The following is a 17,276-nucleotide window of genomic DNA, read 5'->3' on the forward strand; positions in this document are numbered from 1 at the left end:
GTCTAACACACTGGAATGCACATGCTCCAAAATCTCAGTTTGGTAAATCCTTTACATGGAATTACGCATATTTTCTTGCTTACTTATTAAATTATTTGTTTGTATCTTTAAGTTGTGGTTTGTGAGATAAATATAATTCCTTAGTTACATTTGTTTTTAAATCAAAACAGTGGTAGGAATTTACCTACCACAAGATCAGATTAATAATTAATAATTATAGCCCGGTACGCAACTTGCTTCACATTGCAGTTCTTGAGTTTCAGTCTTCCGAGAAACCTGACTGTGTGGACTTCCTGTAAACTGAGTGGTAGTTTGCGTTGGTGCCTACCATCTAGTGGCCGCTTTACACAGAAACATCCAGAAAGGGCAGAACAGACAGTTCATCCGGTCGCATAACTTCCTTTAATAAACTGAACCAAGAAAAAAAAAAAAAAAAAAAAACACATTACAAAATGTTTCTTTTTACAGACACATGAAACCATTTTTCTTTCCTTTCTTTTTCCAAAGCAAAAAATGGAAACAAAACAATGGACCATCTTTTAGGCATGTTATCATTTTCTTTATGTAAAAAATAACTACACAAAAAAATGAGAGGAAAAACAAAAAAAAGCTTTTGTTGGCAGGTAGGTGAGGAGCAGACGTATGCAAGGAGGCTTTCAAAGCCTACTAGGAGAATCTGGAAAAATGTGTTTCTGTATGTTTCTAGCTTTGCATTCATTTAGCAGAAGAGTATGTGCATTATGGAGCAGTTCATCAAAATGCAGTTTATTCCATGTTTGAGACAGGAACATGAGCACTACAGGCTTGTTACGACACAAAGATCTGCTGTATGTAAAGAAGCGATACCTTAAAGTGAGCAGAGTTAGTTTTAGGTGATGACAGAGTGCGTCATCCAAGTAACCTGTACACCGGTGCCATTCAAAGCCGAAACTTAGCCCACATTTTCACACTAGGCCAAGATCATTCAAGGGTCGCCGGGGTCAGAGTGGAGGCACAAAGCTGAGAACAGGGGAGCTCGAATATGAACAGAAAAAGTCACATCTTCTGAGGTCATTTCCTCAAATGTACCCTTATGTAATAACTAACTTCAACAAGTCTATCAGACTGTCAGGGTGGAGGATAATTACTTCATTCTCCAAAACACTGGTAATCCTGTTAGAAGGGGGCACTGCTGTGCACATGACAATCATTTGTTCTAGGGCAAAAAAAAGATATTATAGTTGTTTTCAAAGTTGCTTGTCAGCGGTGTAACACTCAATTTGGAAGCTACACTTCATTCGACACCAGACCCTTCAGTGTAGGGGAGAGAGAACGGGTTTGCAGATGGAGAGTATGCATAACCGCTGAAAGTCAGACTAACCTGCTGAGATACTCCCACCATAACACCACATGACAGCTCATTCTGCAGGCAGAGATATTCATGACCACTTCTAAAAATACTCCAGATCTCTTTCATTCAGGCATTCATTATCAAAATCTTTGATCCAACTTTCACTACCTGCACAGGGTCCAGTGAGTCATACTCTGTAGGTGTCCCTCTGTATTTCCTTATAGGCCAGGATTGCTGGACCAGTCCCACGATACCCAGGTTGATCTCGACGGGGGACTGAGGGTCAGCGGGCAGCTCCATGGGAAAAGCGGAGGTCCTGGTCTTTGGGAAACTGTGCTGCAGTGGTAGGAGCAGCAGTCGCTAGTCCTGCTGGGGCTTCAGCTGCAGCTGAAGGTTTAGGTGGAGAGCTTGCAACCCATGGTGGAGGGCACTGTCTGTGGGCAAGAGCATCCACAGTAGGAGAAGGATCGTTGCTGCGCTGTGAGGCACCACATTCCGAGTCCTGCTGAGAGATGAGCTGGAGCAAGGCAGCTGCTACAGCAGGGCTGATGTCCTGGCTGGGTTGCGTTTCTGGCGCAGCCTGCTGGGAGTTTCCAACAGTTGATGGAGGTGGACCTGGTGGAGAGGGTGGACGTTGCTCAACAGTTGAAGGCCCCTGGTTGGCCCCAAGCTTTTTTCTTTTTGTCACTGCACCATCTGAAGGGTCCAAACAGAACAGAACACAGCACATTAGACGTAAACTTATAAGGCATAATTAAGTTAGACCTGCATACTAGCTACACACCCACTAATAACCTTTCTTTTTCCTCTTATACTCCCAACCTGCATTTAAAGACAGTAGTACTGCATTTCACATAAGCCTATCATGGAGTTACACAACGTTGACATTCCTACCTTTACCACAAGAGGGAGGGCAGAGCACTTTAAGTGAATCAGCACACTAACTAACTACAAATAGGGAACCATGCTGCAGTGGTAGGAGCAATCTTACAACAGTCTGTGTTTTTGGAATCAAATAACTTTGTGAACCTAGTGTAGATGCTATACAATATCACTAAAAACAATTAAACAAAAAAAAAATGGTTTTTTTTACATCTGCCACATGAAACACATAACCATTTACCGATTCAAGTGAATGGTTCTAGGTAGGTAAAAATAAAATAAGTGTTTTTTTCTATTTTTAAATAACTAGTCATTACCATTTAGATGTTTATTAAACAGAGAAACATTAATGTCTTTGAATGCACTACCCAATAACAGATTAACACTTGCACAACAGATGCAGGCCTGCACTTCCAAACCCCCCCCCAAAATCACAGAAAAAAAATGTGGGAACTAGGTGGGAAAACAATACAAGGGGCATGTGCAGTTGGATGAACAGAAAAGGTGAATTAAGCAGGAGAATTTCAAGTACTTTCAAAGGGCGGGTAAGACTACTAAAGCAGCACTGTCTATTCTTTCGAATCTACTGCAGTGCAAGGTGGACCAGTGATGTAAGGTTTTCAAATGCTTTTAAAGGTTCACCGTTCAGTGTCAGCAGCATAATCAGTGTTATTCCAATTCCTAATCACATTTTAAGAAAAACGTGACCCAGAGTGAACAGTTAACAAAAAAAGTGACAAAAACCAAGGTTAAAAGAAACACATGCAGGTGACATCTAAAGATTCAAAACATTTATTTTCACTTGATAATTTATTAGACTTTCTTCATAAAAAGGCTGACATTACAGACTGTTTAAAGCAACATCGCTCTCTGTGAAGAATCCATGACACCTGCTTTATAATGAAAATGAAGTGAGGAAGAAAAAACACATGTGGAAATGGGACAGAGAGAAACAAAGACTGTGATAAAGAAACAAGAAAGAGGGAAAATTGAGGGAACATCACAGTGTGAGCCTTTTTACTCAAATGAATAACACTGTACTTTCTTCTGGTTTATTGAGTACACCAGTGATGAACCAGTGAATAACCAGTGATATCCGTGTGCAACAAACCTTTACCTGGTTATCAGGGTCACAGGACAGCAAACGCTGAAAAGACAATTTGCCAGGGTTTTCTTTTGCACTTTTTTTAATAGTACAGGTGTTTATAGGGGAAGATGTTGAATGTGTGTCACTCGTATGTCATGAATAAAAGAAGGGGCGGGTGTAATATCGGTCTAATAGCCCTATTTGCAAATTTTATTAAGTATCCTAAAATCAAAGTAATTTGATACAGTATATAGTCAGCTTCTGTTTGTTCCTTGCCTGGCTCTTTCCACTCTTATGATTTCCAACTGACCCTGGTACCTTTTCTGTTTCACACTCTATAGGCTAAACCCAGACTTGCCCTTGCAATCAGTAGTAGAAGCGGACGAACCGCGCGTTAGTGCCTCCTCTGACTGAACGCCATTACTTTCATCGCCTTGCTCCTCGGTTTGTGGCTTTATAATTTGGCCCAAAAGGAGAGCCAGTAGCTTGGCCTGGTCTTCCTGGCTGAGTGGCGGATCTCCAGATGTCGGTGAGATCTCTTGGGGTTCAGGAGGCGGCTCTGGGGGCTGAGACCTGGAAGCTGCCTGGGTCTGGTCCTCTGGTGCCCCCTGGTGGTCAGAGGCCTCACTAACAGCAGACAACAACTGGCTGAGAGTCTCTGGATTGGGGAGGTTGAGGAGCTGAGCAACCTGGGGCAAGCCGTCTGCCTGTCCCTGGAGAAGGTTTAGCAGCACTGCCAGCTCTGTCTGATTCAACTGCTCTGCAGCCGATGCCAGGCCTAAACACACACATGCATGCGACTAGAATTCAGTGCCAGTCTAATAAAGACATAACAATCAAATACATTTAAAATTAAATAAATAAATTCTTATATAATTTTTTTTTTTCACAATACAGAAACTTTTTTGAAAAAACAAAAAATGTGTTCCTGGTTAAATACTTAGTATCTGTTACCTGACAACTCACTGTCTATGTTGGTTGTGGAGGGTGGTTTCCCTGGAGGTGGTGGTGGAGCTCCAGTGGGGCTGTTTGGGGGACGAGGGTTGTCTCCGCTGGAGGTCCCTGTCACATCTTTACGGGGCACTTTGGGCACAGGCACATCCTCGACGACCCCGCTCTGACGTGCACGTCTTCTCTTCTTGCTCCACAACTCGTGACAGTCTTGATGATGAGGAAGGCTAAAAAAGAAAATGTACAAATTTAAAATATACATTTTATGAACCAAATAAAACTAAATAAATAAAGAAAATGCCCTAAATAGGCAATAATTGTATTCTGATACAGATAATGTCCTAGTGTTATTTTTCACGTGCTCAATCCAACACGGTCATTGTGTTAACCATCACTAGAACCAGCTACTAACTCTGGTGGTGGCATCCTGTTGGGCTCAACATCATGCAGGAAGTCACTGAAGAGAGCTTGCTCCGATGTGCAACGGCGTGCAGGGTCAAGGGTCAGCATTCGGTCCAGTAAGTCCAGGGCAGGAGTAGGTAAACTATGTTGAGAAGAAAAAATATTACTCCTCTAGAACCAGACAGAGTTGATCACAGCTGCCTTAGGTAAGTGTACTTTGAGTACATACTGTGCAAACTCCTCCCGTAGTCGCCGTCTGTACTGCTTCTTGGGTTTCATTGTGTTGAACAATGGAAGTTTAATGACATCAGGCCAAACGGCCGGACAGGGACTCCCACACAGTCGGCTGAGACAAAGGAAAGGGTTAATAAGCTTGATAATTCAATCAGAAATTATTACTTGAAATTTATTTGTGGCAGGCAGTCTACCTGATCAGCTCTAGTTGCAGAAGTTCCTGGTTAGCCTGGAAGATGGGCTTCTTGGTAAAGAGCTCTCCAAGAATACACCTGAGCCACGACAAGTAAGAAAAGGTATTGCATGTATATAATGTATGTATATAATGTAAAGTTTAAAACAGCTTTTAAAAACTACTTAAAGAGTAATGGTCTGGCAAAATCTTGGTCAAATAGGCCTGTGAAATGTTATGAATGTAGGCCCTTTTATTCCAACAAGGTAAAGCTCCTAGAGTATTCACAAGGAAAGACTCTCTCAGACTGTAGAGGTTGTTTAAGATTTGTATGACAAAGGTGAAAGTTTTGTGAATGTTTATAACCAAGTGTGATAATTTGAATTTAATATGGTAATACCTTTAGGCTTGCTGCAAAGTAAGACAAATTATTTCCATAAAATACTATAAAACAATTGAAGATTAAGGAATATGACACATATCTAAAGAGAAATTTGCCTATTAGTCACCAAACGTAAATAGTACATTGTAAAGATTTTATCAAAATGTTCCTAACACATCTGCTTACACTGCAGAAATAAATACTTAAATACATCTACCAACAACCATTAAGAAAAAAGTTAAATACAGACAACAGACAGGTAAAATGTGTGAGATTAGACACTGCTGTAATATAATAACAATTAAAAAAAGACTACAGCAGCTGTCCAAATGATGTGCATAAACCATTTTTGAAGAAATTGAGTTAAAATGACTTGTGATGAAGGACAAAGCAAGGAAAACACAAGTCTAGCACAAATATGCCACTTTAGAGTAGTTTGTGGGTTGAGCCAAGGTGAATGGGAAAATAGGACTATTTTGGTACAGTGAACCCTGATGGGTGGGAAGCTCTAACCTGCAATTATGCACCCTAGGCAACTCAGGGGTGTTATGTGACTAACCTGAAGTAAAGGCTGAGACTGCCCCCCCCCCCAAAAAAATTGTCTTAATCTACATAAAAACAACAGTGTAATCTGTTGTTCCCCAATTATTCATCTGACAATAAATCATACACTTGAAGACCACATGATTTGACAGACAGAAGTACTAAGATAACCGTTTTGTACTCACCCACAACTCCAAACATCAATGGCTGGAGAATATCTCTCCTCTCCCAGCAGAAGCTCAGGGGGACGATACCATAGTGTGATTACTTTATTAGTGTATGGCCGGCTAGGAGCAACGAAAGAGAGATGAGATGGGAGTCAGCAGTCATACCAGACATGTCCCCCAGTGACAAATCAGAATCATTTTAGCTCCAAGTAACTGTATTATTTCTGGGACACAGCCCCATCTTGTGGACAGACATTGTAAATTAAAAAAATAAATAAAATAAACGTGCTTTCATTCAGCAACTTAAACACTATAATGTCTATAATCACTAAATAGAATTAAGCAGATCAGGTATATACAACCGTCTCCTCTTACCTTTCCTCTGAGTTGTAAAGACGAGCCAAACCAAAGTCAGCCAGTTTGATCTGACCTCTGCACAAATAAGCACAGATAACATTAAAAAAAAACAAAACCAAAAAAAAGCACTGCCAACTACTGAATCTTAGTGTATCTAATCCTAAAACACAACTCAAAGTGTCTTCACTGTAAAAATCAACTGATACTGTTAAATACACACTGCTCTTAAAGAAACAATATTATTGGTCAAATTTGGCAGCGCTCTGGTGCAAATGATCCACTTCTAATGTCTATTTGAAGTCAGCTGTTCAGTAGCAGGGCAATAACTTCATGCACTGTGGTTTTTAAATCCCCCACTTCCCAGAAAAACACACATTTTCTTAATTCTTGATAGCTCATTTAAGCTCAGTTTTTTCATGCACCTTGGTTGCAATTTTGGATGTTCAACTGTACTAAGCAACCATCTGTGGGAAGTTGCTGTACTCCACTAAGGTTATCTGAAGCATCCAATTAATTTAGTTACTTTGTAATTAGCTTTCCTGCTGACACACTATTGAACCCTTTCTGCCTGACAAATTATAGCAATCGTTTGATAGTATTTAAGGAATGCGGATACATTTAAAGGTGTGAAGATTACATTTCTTAGTGTTTGTTTACATGGGTGAATAAGAAGAAAAAAAGTAGATAAAACTTAAAATTCACATGTCACTAGTTAGTACTGAAAAATCTGTGACTAGGAACAGCCTAGCTGCTACTGCATTTTACTGCAATTGTCTGCACACAGGAAACAACAATACTTTACTCACTTGTTATTTAGCAGTATGTTGGAGCATTTGATGTCTCTGTGCAGGAAGTTGTTTTTGTGGCAGTAGTCCAGGCCCTCCATCAGCTGACGCATGAAGCTGCGGATGTGCTCATGGGAGAACTGGACCAGGCCTGACTCCAGCAGGCCCATCAGATCATGGTCCATGTACTCAAACACCAGGTAAAAAGCTCCTAAAAATACAAAGATGTATTCAGGTGTCTTAAACAAAAATACATGCACACACATATGTCTGTGGGTTCACATAAGTGGACATGTGGTAAACGGTTAATAGGTATTCAGGTAAATTTAACCATGATTCTTTAAAAGTGAAGTTACTGAACTGAAATGTGCGCAACTGCATTGCCAGCTCTTTAACATTTACACAGCCCAGAAAACTCTAGCAGCACACTTCTCTCTGGATTGAAACATTAAAGAACTGTTCAAGTTAACAGTGACTACAGAGAACGCAACCAGATGTGATCATTATATCAGTTCTAGTTTTTCAGTTTTTATTTCTTTTGCTTTAAATTATGTTTTATGTTAACAATTTCAAATGTCACAAACACTTTATTTCCACAATAGTAGCAGTTTCTCTTCCACTTATACAATTCAGTGTTGCAGAGAGGCTGGCTACACCCTGGATAGGTCCCCAGCCGGTCGCAGGGCCAACACAGACAGACAATAATTCACACTCACATTCACACCAATTAACCTAGCCCCACTAAGTGAAGGTAGAGAACCAAGAGAGAACCCAAACGCAACCATAAATATATAACTTGTCATAGAAGCAACACTAAATAATGTGCTTTTGTATAAAAAAAAAATACAGTGTATTCTATAAGCGTCACCTTTTCTTATAATTTTCTGCTCTCATTTTTGTGTGTCATTATCTGCTGGTCAAGGTATGTGTATGCACGTTTTCAGACATGTTGCAGTTTCAGGTCTGACTCCGTCAGTGCTGTCACAGCTGCTAAAACATATTTCAGTGACAAACAGAAGTGCTGCACATTAGGGCTGGGCCACCGGTAATACCGTTCACGGTAATACCGGTGTAATGTCGGGCAATGATAGGAAAATGAAATATCACGATAGAATATGGGTAAAACGCGCATGTGCAGTGCCTTTGTTTTCATATGCACATGGCGGAAAAAGCGTGCCGGCGACAGAGAATGAGAAAGGCGAAAGCGGATCGTTGAATGAAACGGATGAACCAGAATTGGCTTGTAAAAATGCTGCAGCTTCAGTGGTGTGGAACTGGTTTAGCTTTTGTCCATCAGATACACAACAAAGCACTATTTTTGGTAGAGCATGCAAGCGGGCCGTCGTTATTACCGTGTTTTTTGGAAAATACGACACACTTAAAATCAATCCTTTGATTTTTCTGAAAATCGACAGTGTCCCTTATAATCCCATGTGCCTTATGTATGAATTCTGGTTGTGTTTACTGACCTTGAAACAATTTTGTGTGGTACACGGCGCTCGAAAATCTGTCAAATGTTTTAGTACGACTTTGCTAAGCTACAAACCCGCACCGCTTGATGGATTGTCGGAGTGTTGCGGCTATCGTAGGCAGGAGCCTCACGGAGTGATATGTACTGTGCTTCAGCATGGTATTACAGTATTGTGTGTGTATAACCTCTTTTTAAGTTTTGTGGATATTATACATGGTTATGCTGAGGATATGTCGGCCAATTTCCACTGGAAATGCCTTTTGGTTAAACTATCAGCAAGGAATTTGCATTTGCACTGTTAAATTTTTATATAACTTTAATGCACATAAAAAACAGCTGCTCGTTTAAGTGAAAATACCTTTTTTTTGCACGAATAAAGTTGTGGAGTTGTAAAGTATTTTGTCTAGTGTCAATTATATCGTAAGTTATATCGTTATCGCAAATTTTCAAATGTATATCGTGATAATTATTTTTGGTCATATCGCCCTGCTCTACTGCACATCCGGTTTCATATAGTGTGCCCACCATTACTTTCCTGGCATATGCCTGTAGTCTACCAACTAGGTGGAATCTACACACCATTTAAATGGCTTCTAGGGGTTCAGTTGTTCAATGTTCATGAAAGATGTGACACCAGCACAGCCCTATAACTATTTATACTCTTGGTTAAACTGCGCTCAACTAGTTTACAACCAGTTTACTAAAACTAAAGGCATCGTGCACCAGTAATCATAAAACCACTTTTCTCGCGCTACCATTTGCAAGGATGACTACAGCAAACTTAAGCTGTCTGTAGGTATCTCATACATTGAATGACATACTCAATTCAAGCAGTGAAAATCGTGCATATACCTACCTCGACCACATGAATGATAAAAATGCAGTGTAATTCTAGATAAGAAGTAAAAATGTATTGCTAAACTCATTAATAAATAAGTTTAGCTATACAATACAAGTGATTACTGCCATCTCTGTGACATCATTTAATTAATTAAACTAAAAACAAGATCCATTGGAGAATTTCTTTTTAAGGGGATGCCTTCTCCCACCTGCAAAGTTTTCCCCTTGCATTTAAAACAAACACTCCCCCCCTAACTTATCATCACTTCTTACCTACTTATACCCCACATGAAAGAAAACAGCAAGTTTTTTTTGCCCCCCTTACCTTTATCCTTTTTAAAGTCAAGTGCATCCTGCTTGTCAGTGACAATTTCCTTCATATTGACAACACTACGGTGTTTGAGCTGCCGCAAGATCTTAATCTCTCTGATGGCTGTGATGGGGAAGCCCTCTTTTTCATTGTCCAAACGCACTTTCTTCAAAGCCACCAGTTCACCTAGCATATTTGGAGAACACACATTTTAGAGAGCCACTCTTTTTATTTTTTATCTTATTTGGGTTTTATTTTTTTAAGGAAAACATAGTAAATGGATTTCACTTACCAGTGTCTTTGTCCTTGGCCTTGTACACTTGGCCATAGGTGCCTTCCCCTATGATGCCAATTATATCGAATTTATCTACACACCGTTTGCCCCAGTCACTTTGGGTATGTTTGCGCTCACCATATCGCGGGCAACAAATCCTGGAAAGCACAAACAAGAAAAGCAGCTAAGACATCATGTGTGATTAATGAAAGGAAAACTTTAAGTGGGTGAGTATAAAAGTGAATGCTGACTTTGGTCTCTTCTTAAGGGCTGTCTGGGGTAAGAGAGGAGGCTGGCGGACAGGTAGCTGTGGGGGTGAAGAGTCCCCTCCAAGCAAGGTGGGCGGTAAAGGCAGATCAATAATAGAAGGGCGGTTGCGACCTTCTTTGTCCTTTCTTGATGGCCTCTGGGGAGGAGTGGATTTCTTTGGGCTAAGAGAGCAAGATTTAAAAAAAAAAAAAAAAAAAGTTTAAGACAAAACCAGGAACACATTTTATGCACCGTTTTCATGTCGATGTAACAAGTAACACACACATTCAGATTAAAACTAGTTACAATAAAGTGTACATACCACGATTTAAAAGAGGAAAATTTAAATTCACTTTCATCTAACAGTGCGCCATTTTTGTTTTTTGTAGGATGGTAATTGACATATAAAACACCAAAGTGCAAACATAGCATTTATTCATAAAATGTTTTCATATCAAGTTATGTCTTGAAATTACTTAATTTTTGTTAAAATGACTCATGAAAAACAAAATGGGATGTCGTGAATGGTGTGTTTAAGACATCCCGATGTACATACAAATCACTGACAAATGACAGTATAAGTCCAAGAATAACAGCTGTAACCTCATACAACAGATTAATAGGCACTAAGCTTGACACAATACAACAGGCACTTGAGCAGTGTGCCTGTTGAGGGATTCCTCACCTGTCCTGAGCATTTCCCAGCAGTGCAGGTGGTAGAGGCAGGGGAGGAAGAGTCGAAGTCTTGTGGAGTGGGGTCTGACGGACAGGGCTGCGAGCAGGAACTGTTGCTGGCGATTTAGCCTGTGATACAGTTGAGGGTGTAGGAGGCTGAATGTTTGTTTCTGCCTGAGGTGGTGGTGGAACCTGTGTGGCTGGATTGGGTGGCGCTGGAGAAGAGGGCTGTGGAGGAGGTGGCGGCGGTGCAGGAGAGTTGTTTGAAGAGGATGTTAGAGTTGCAGTCATCGGCTCATCAGCATTGGGAACATCATGGGATAACTGCTGGGTTGGCGGGGGCTGAGGTTCTGATGCTGCTACTGCTGTTGCACCTTTTTCTGGCTGTAGAGCTTCAGCTTTAGCAGGCCGTGAGGATGAGGAGCTTGACGGTTTTTGAGCTGTCGGAAGTGGAGAGGCGCCACCACTAGCACGAGCAGCCGCCTCAGCAGCCAGGCGTTCCTTCTTCCTGCGACTCAACTCTGCACCTAAGCTGGAATTGAGGGGCAGACGTGACGAAGGAGGGGAGCGGCTAGCTGGCCGGCTACTGTGGGAAATGCTCCCTGTTCCAGCAGAGGAGGTGTGCCTCTTACCGCGGGAACGAGAGGAGGAGCGGTGAGAAGAAGAGTAGTGCAGAGGGGAGCGACTCCTGGAGCGGCCCGAGCGTCTAAAATAAAAAGCACATTTTTAAGATCATTTATAGATTAAGACAGAGAATTAGAGGCAAATGAAATGCATGATATAACTGAGACAGACTGCTGATCCATGGCTAAATAAGATCTCTAGATCATATTATAATGAAATCAAAACCATGTGGGACAAGTAAAACTAAAACTACTGACGCTTTCAAACATGGCCAACTGGATCTATTCTTGTTGTCTAAAGCAATATACTGGGCTAATTAATTAAGAACATTATTTAGTTTCAAAAACATTTCATTGCTACATAATGGTGAAATTTTGAAAACGATATTACACATCAAATAAAAATCTGTTACCTTCTCTATAAAAGAATGTGAGGCCCTCCTAAAACTAAGTACCGGGTTTCATTAAAGACACCTGTCTTTTTCTGAAATCAGTGGCAAGTATGGACTCTATAGCTCAAATGTAATTATGAACACAAAATACTTATGGTCACAGAGCCAGGTTGTAGTGCCCTAAGCTTCTGTTTTTGAATTGAAATGACAGCTTAGGGCAAACCCTGTTTTCAACTACAAGTATTGCCTATCTCCATCCTGTATTTTTCTCACTCTCAAGCTTTTGTCTGTTATGTATGGTAAATTTCAACTTCAATGCAGAGATCAATTAGCTGGAGTGAAAAGCCCTCTCCAAGTTCAACATATGCATGTAAAGTAGGATCATAAAAGGTGAAGGTTCTGGAAATATGCAAAACCTCTACGAAAGGTGGCTTGATAAGTAAATGTCTCTAGAACATAATCCCCAAAAGATTTAAAGGGTGACCTACAGCATATACTCACCGAGACATGGGGCTCGTACTGGAGGACCTGCGGTTACCATAGGGGCTGGTGGAGCGTCTCCTAGAGTAAGGGCTGCTGTCCCTCTCAAAGCTGGAGGACCTGTGTCTGCTGCCGTAGGGGCTGTCTGATCTCTGCCTGCTACGGCGAGACACATCACCATAGGGACTCGGGCTTTGCTGGGCCGCCCTCCGTCTTGAGTAGCTGTCATCCCCCTGATGTCCATACCCACCGCCCAGTGGACTCTCACTACCGGCCCCTCTTCTGGGACTCGGCGACAATGCAGAGCTGGTGCCCTTTCTCCGTGGGCTCCCCCTACTTGAAGACTTCCCCTTCGGGCTTGACTTGTGGCTCTTGGATGACTTGCGATGGCTTCTATCTGTCCGGCTCCTCTGGGAGGAGCTGCGGCTGGCCTCTCCTCGGCCTTCTCTCCGCTGTTGCCTGTCTTTGCGAGACTTCCCTGAGCGGCTGCTCTCCTTGCTGCGAGATGAGGATGTAGAAGAAGTAGTGCTACCTACACTGGCTGCAGGCGGTGCCTGAGAGGAGAGCATCAGCTCCCCACGTTTGGAATCCCCCTCTGACGGCACCTGGCGTTTAGATGAGGAGCCTAACGAGGCCTCCTTCTCCTTGCCCTTTCCAGAAGTCACTTTCTCGCGATCTTTACTGCTCTTTTTCTTGGACCCACGTTCTCCATTTCCAGAGTCTCTAACTTTGTTAGTGTCCTTGGACTTTTTTCGTGGGTGTCTGTGCCCCCTGCTCTCTCTATTACCTTCTTCTTCGCCAATATCCCTATCGTAGTCTGGTGAGGGTTCCAGTCGATTTCCCCCCCTCTCAAAAGGCCTGGAGGACGGTGGGTCCGAGAAGGTGTCCGAGTCGGAGCTAATATCGTCGTACTCCACTAGAGGCTTCACCGTGTTGACACCAGGAGGCGCCGTATCGCCGAGGGTAAAATCGTCAGGTGCCGCCAAGGATTCCCGATTATGTTTTGTTGATTTATGCCGTTTGCGTTTTAAAGAAGAAGAGGACACTGAAGTTTTTAACTGCACCTTGCCGTCCTTGCTCATCATGTCTCCCGCAGAGGTATGAGTCGGGCCCTGGGTCTGGTGTGGCACACCACCGATGCTAGATTCCGACTTCCTCTTGGTCCCATGGTGTCGGTCCGACCCAGGCATCCCTCACGTCGGCGTCGGTGCCTCTTCTGCGACTTGGCCTCGGTGATCCAGGCAATTCATTCACAGGAGACCAGTAGCAACTCCAAATGTCAAAACAAGTCTTACTAAGCGAAATCAGGACAGGAAAATACAAAAATAAACACACCAGGCCGCTTACGTCCACTTCTCCTCAATGCCAATTCATTCCATTGAGATCGCCAGCATATTTCGTCAAAGCAGATAAATGCCAAGTTGGTTTTCCAGTGCTGCGAAGTTTGTACTTTCAGTTAGTCAGCGAATGAAAAAGACTCCAACCAAACATCTGATCATTGTGGTGTCGTCTCCGTCTCAGTTTAGCTAGCACAGGTAGCTAAAGCTCAGCAGCTAGCGAGCTGACTCCTAAAAAAGAAAAAAAAAGTCCCTTTGTGAAAGCTGTCCTTGTCCGGTGCCAAGTTAAGTAAAGGTGTTTTTAATTCCACAGAATAAGGTCTTAGCATTCAGAAACAAGCAAATGCCTTCATTAAAAGACGCTCGTTTCTCCAACAAAATGAAAACTTGACCCGGTTGGTACTGATTACATGTTCCCTTTAATGTAAGTTTTATCCCCTATAAATTCAATATTGATAAGAAATTATAATATTTTCGTGTGCAGTAGATGTTCCAGTTTATTATCAATGGCTCTGGAAATCAACCAGGCCTATATTTAGGGCGATGCTAGTGGATTTAATATCATCCACAGCCCTAGCTCAAGGAGACTACAAACGCCATCATGGCTCCTGTAACTAGCAACTTCTGCGCACAGCCGAATGAACCGGAAGACGGAGCACTGCCAATCTTGACTGTATCCGAGCAACTTCCTATCACCGCAAAGATCCCACCCACCGTCCTCATGGCGACACGACAGAGACGTAAAATGAAGAGATGTGTATTAATTAGCAAAAGTACGTTTTTACAAACTTTCCAAGTTTCAGATAACACATTTAAATCAACACACATGTTAGATGTCAGGCTCATGATGGGTTGTTAAATGTTGAGCTTGTTGGAACAGAAAAGGAAGACACTGGGGCAAAGCTAATAGAGCAAAGTCTTATTATCAACAGGCAGCAGGCAACTGCCTCTGGGTCCTGAAAGCTTCAACATATTTAACCTACTACTAAGGTTCATTAACTTACATGGTAAGGTCTTTTTAATAAGATCTGCTTCACAAGATAAGCATGAGGTCCAGTCTTAGGTGGGCGTCTTTCAAAATGTAGTAGTCTTTTATCATGTTACCCCAGAGAAATCTGTGTTTAAGTAATGCTCTAGTAGGAAAAAGAAGCGAAGAGAAGATCTTGCAAAGTGTTTAGGAGAAATCAACCAAAGCATGACTTTATGTTGGGCTTGTCTCCGTACTAGTACTTTACATATCAGCAGATGGATCAGCATTCTGCGTATTGGTAAGATAAATAGAAATCTACATGTCTTAAACAATACAACAATCAGACAATGGTCACTTGGAAGGCAGTGAATGAACTAAAGCTGCCATGAAAGAAAAACAGCATATGTTCTTGCCCTGTGGCTGACATATGTCAGTTTGCCTGTGGGTATCTGTGGTTTAGGATTTTCAGGTTTACGTGTACACCGAATAGTTTTAAATAGAGAGTTGTACTTTATCTTACTGAAAAAAATAAAGTAGTTATCACAAATCACAGTTTCACTTAAAGTATATGATATGAAATGGGTAATTAAGCAGAGATATTTCAGATTTTTTTAAGGACAATGCTATATTTAAGTGCATTTACACACACACACTTAACTTACAAAAACACACTGACATGTCTGCTGGTTGAAATTGAGGCCTGGATCTTTAAGAAACACACAAATAAGGAATTTCTGGGTCAAAACTTTTCTGTCTTTCTGGTAAAAATACAAACTTTTTCAAGCTACACACACACACACAAAGACACAGTTCTTGTTGTTGTTTCCTCTGATGTCTCTTTGTCCCCCAATGACCTCCCTTTCTTCACTCTATTTGTTGCACTTGTTCATAGTCCTGCTACTGGAGGAGTGTTAAAACTAAAATTAATGCAAAAGTACGACTGTGAGAGCTTTTTTGGGAAAATCATACTTTTGGCATATGTCCTCAAGATGATTGAATAATGAATATTTAGTTCTTTATCTAAAAATAACATAAAATAAAATAATGAATGTGAGAAGTATTCAACAGCGATTAGGGTTTTTTTTTTTTTTTTAGCTTGCGGTGCAGCCAATGTGAAGGTACCCTAGCTGCTTCATTTAGATCCAACTAAAGTCCGTTAACTACTACTACCAATAATATACCGATTATCTTACATGTAAATCTTGCTAAACTTTAAAGTTAACCCCAATGTTTTCATCCTGAACTTTTCATGAAAGTCGCCCCCCTTTTTTTTTGACAGCAGGTACCTATTTATACATTTGTGATTTGTACTTCACAGAGCAAGTTTTGGGTGATAATTTTGTAATATAACGTGATAATACAAAAACAAACCCTTTAAAAGACTAGTAAAATTGGGTATATAAACATAGTTTATATTACTTTTCATTCATATACTTGGAATTCATTTATGTGAACTCACTATTTCTTTTCTAGTCTTCCTTAATATTCAGAGCTTTATGTATCTGACATCTCTGTTGTCAAACTGTTTTTTTAATGCCACACTTCAGAAAACCTTCAACATTTTTCCCTGGTAACAACACACCGTTTGAGACCTACTCCATTAACATAACAAGCATCTCTCTTTGGACCAGAGAAAATCAAGAAGATGCCTGGAAGAGGTTGAACCCCCGACCTTATTTCTGTTCGAAAATAGTACTATCATCTGCATCTCTATGTCACTGATATACAAGACCTAGACAGAATAAACCTAGTCGGGTATTTAATGCCTTACCTATAATTGAAATAGGAAACCAGGTAGCTCCCACAAATCACATATTAACAGTATTAAAACGTTGAGGTCCAATGAAGAGTACTAGAGGGCACATTTGTTTGGATTATTCTTTTAGGGATAAAATTGTCTTCTACAGTGCACCTCTTTCTGAGTGTGTATTTTGTAGCTTAACACATTTGCATATACACTCATAAGTGATTTTATTAGGTACACTTTGCCAGTACTGAGACACTTGCCTTCAGAACTGCCTTAATTATTCATGGCACAGATGCAATAAGATCCTGAAAACATTTTGATCCATATTGACATCATAGCATCACACAGTTGCTACAAATTTGTCATCTGCACACCCATGATATACATCATTATACATCACATCCCAAAGAGGCTCTATTGGATTGAGATCTGTTGATTCTAGAAGCTGTTAGAATACAGTGAACTCACTGTCATTTAAGGAAACCAGTTATTTGAGCTCTGCAACATGGCATGTTATCCTGCTGGAAGCAGCCATCAGAACATCCAAAGATCCAAATGTTGCAAGACTTATCAGACCAGGTAATATTTTTCCAAGGTTTGATGTATTGTGCATTCA

At 41.1% G+C, this 17,276-nt stretch overlaps 1 protein-coding gene across 3 annotated transcripts; it reads right to left on the reverse strand.

Moving 5' to 3' along the window:
* Positions 1-383: 383 nt before the first annotated feature.
* Positions 384-14,600, reverse strand: cdk12 (cyclin dependent kinase 12). 3 transcript variants are annotated; one of them, XM_084925384.1, is made up of 14 exons: positions 12,628-14,600; positions 11,122-11,817; positions 10,439-10,618; positions 10,206-10,345; positions 9,929-10,099; positions 7,314-7,503; positions 6,526-6,582; positions 6,169-6,270; positions 5,081-5,158; positions 4,882-4,998; positions 4,663-4,794; positions 4,266-4,477; positions 3,658-4,077; positions 384-2,026 (listed from the first exon to the last, which is right to left on the reverse strand). In XM_084925384.1, the coding sequence occupies exons 1-14, from the start codon at positions 13,794-13,796 to the stop codon at positions 1,614-1,616; spliced, it is 4,077 nt and encodes a 1,358-aa protein (XP_084781510.1). In that variant the 5' UTR covers positions 13,797-14,600; the 3' UTR covers positions 384-1,613. The 3 variants fall into 3 exon arrangements, with proteins under 3 accessions (XP_084781510.1, XP_084781509.1, XP_084781511.1); XM_084925383.1 differs by having other exon boundaries at positions 4,254-4,477; XM_084925385.1 differs by having other exon boundaries at positions 3,688-4,077; positions 4,254-4,477; positions 12,628-14,599.
* Between the last annotated feature and the right edge of the window lie 2,676 nt (positions 14,601-17,276).

Source organism: Perissodus microlepis, chromosome 4 (assembly GCF_051167445.1).
Source record: "Perissodus microlepis isolate ML-2025 ecotype Zambia chromosome 4, ASM5116744v1, whole genome shotgun sequence".
Taxonomy (NCBI): domain Eukaryota; kingdom Metazoa; phylum Chordata; class Actinopteri; order Cichliformes; family Cichlidae; genus Perissodus; species Perissodus microlepis.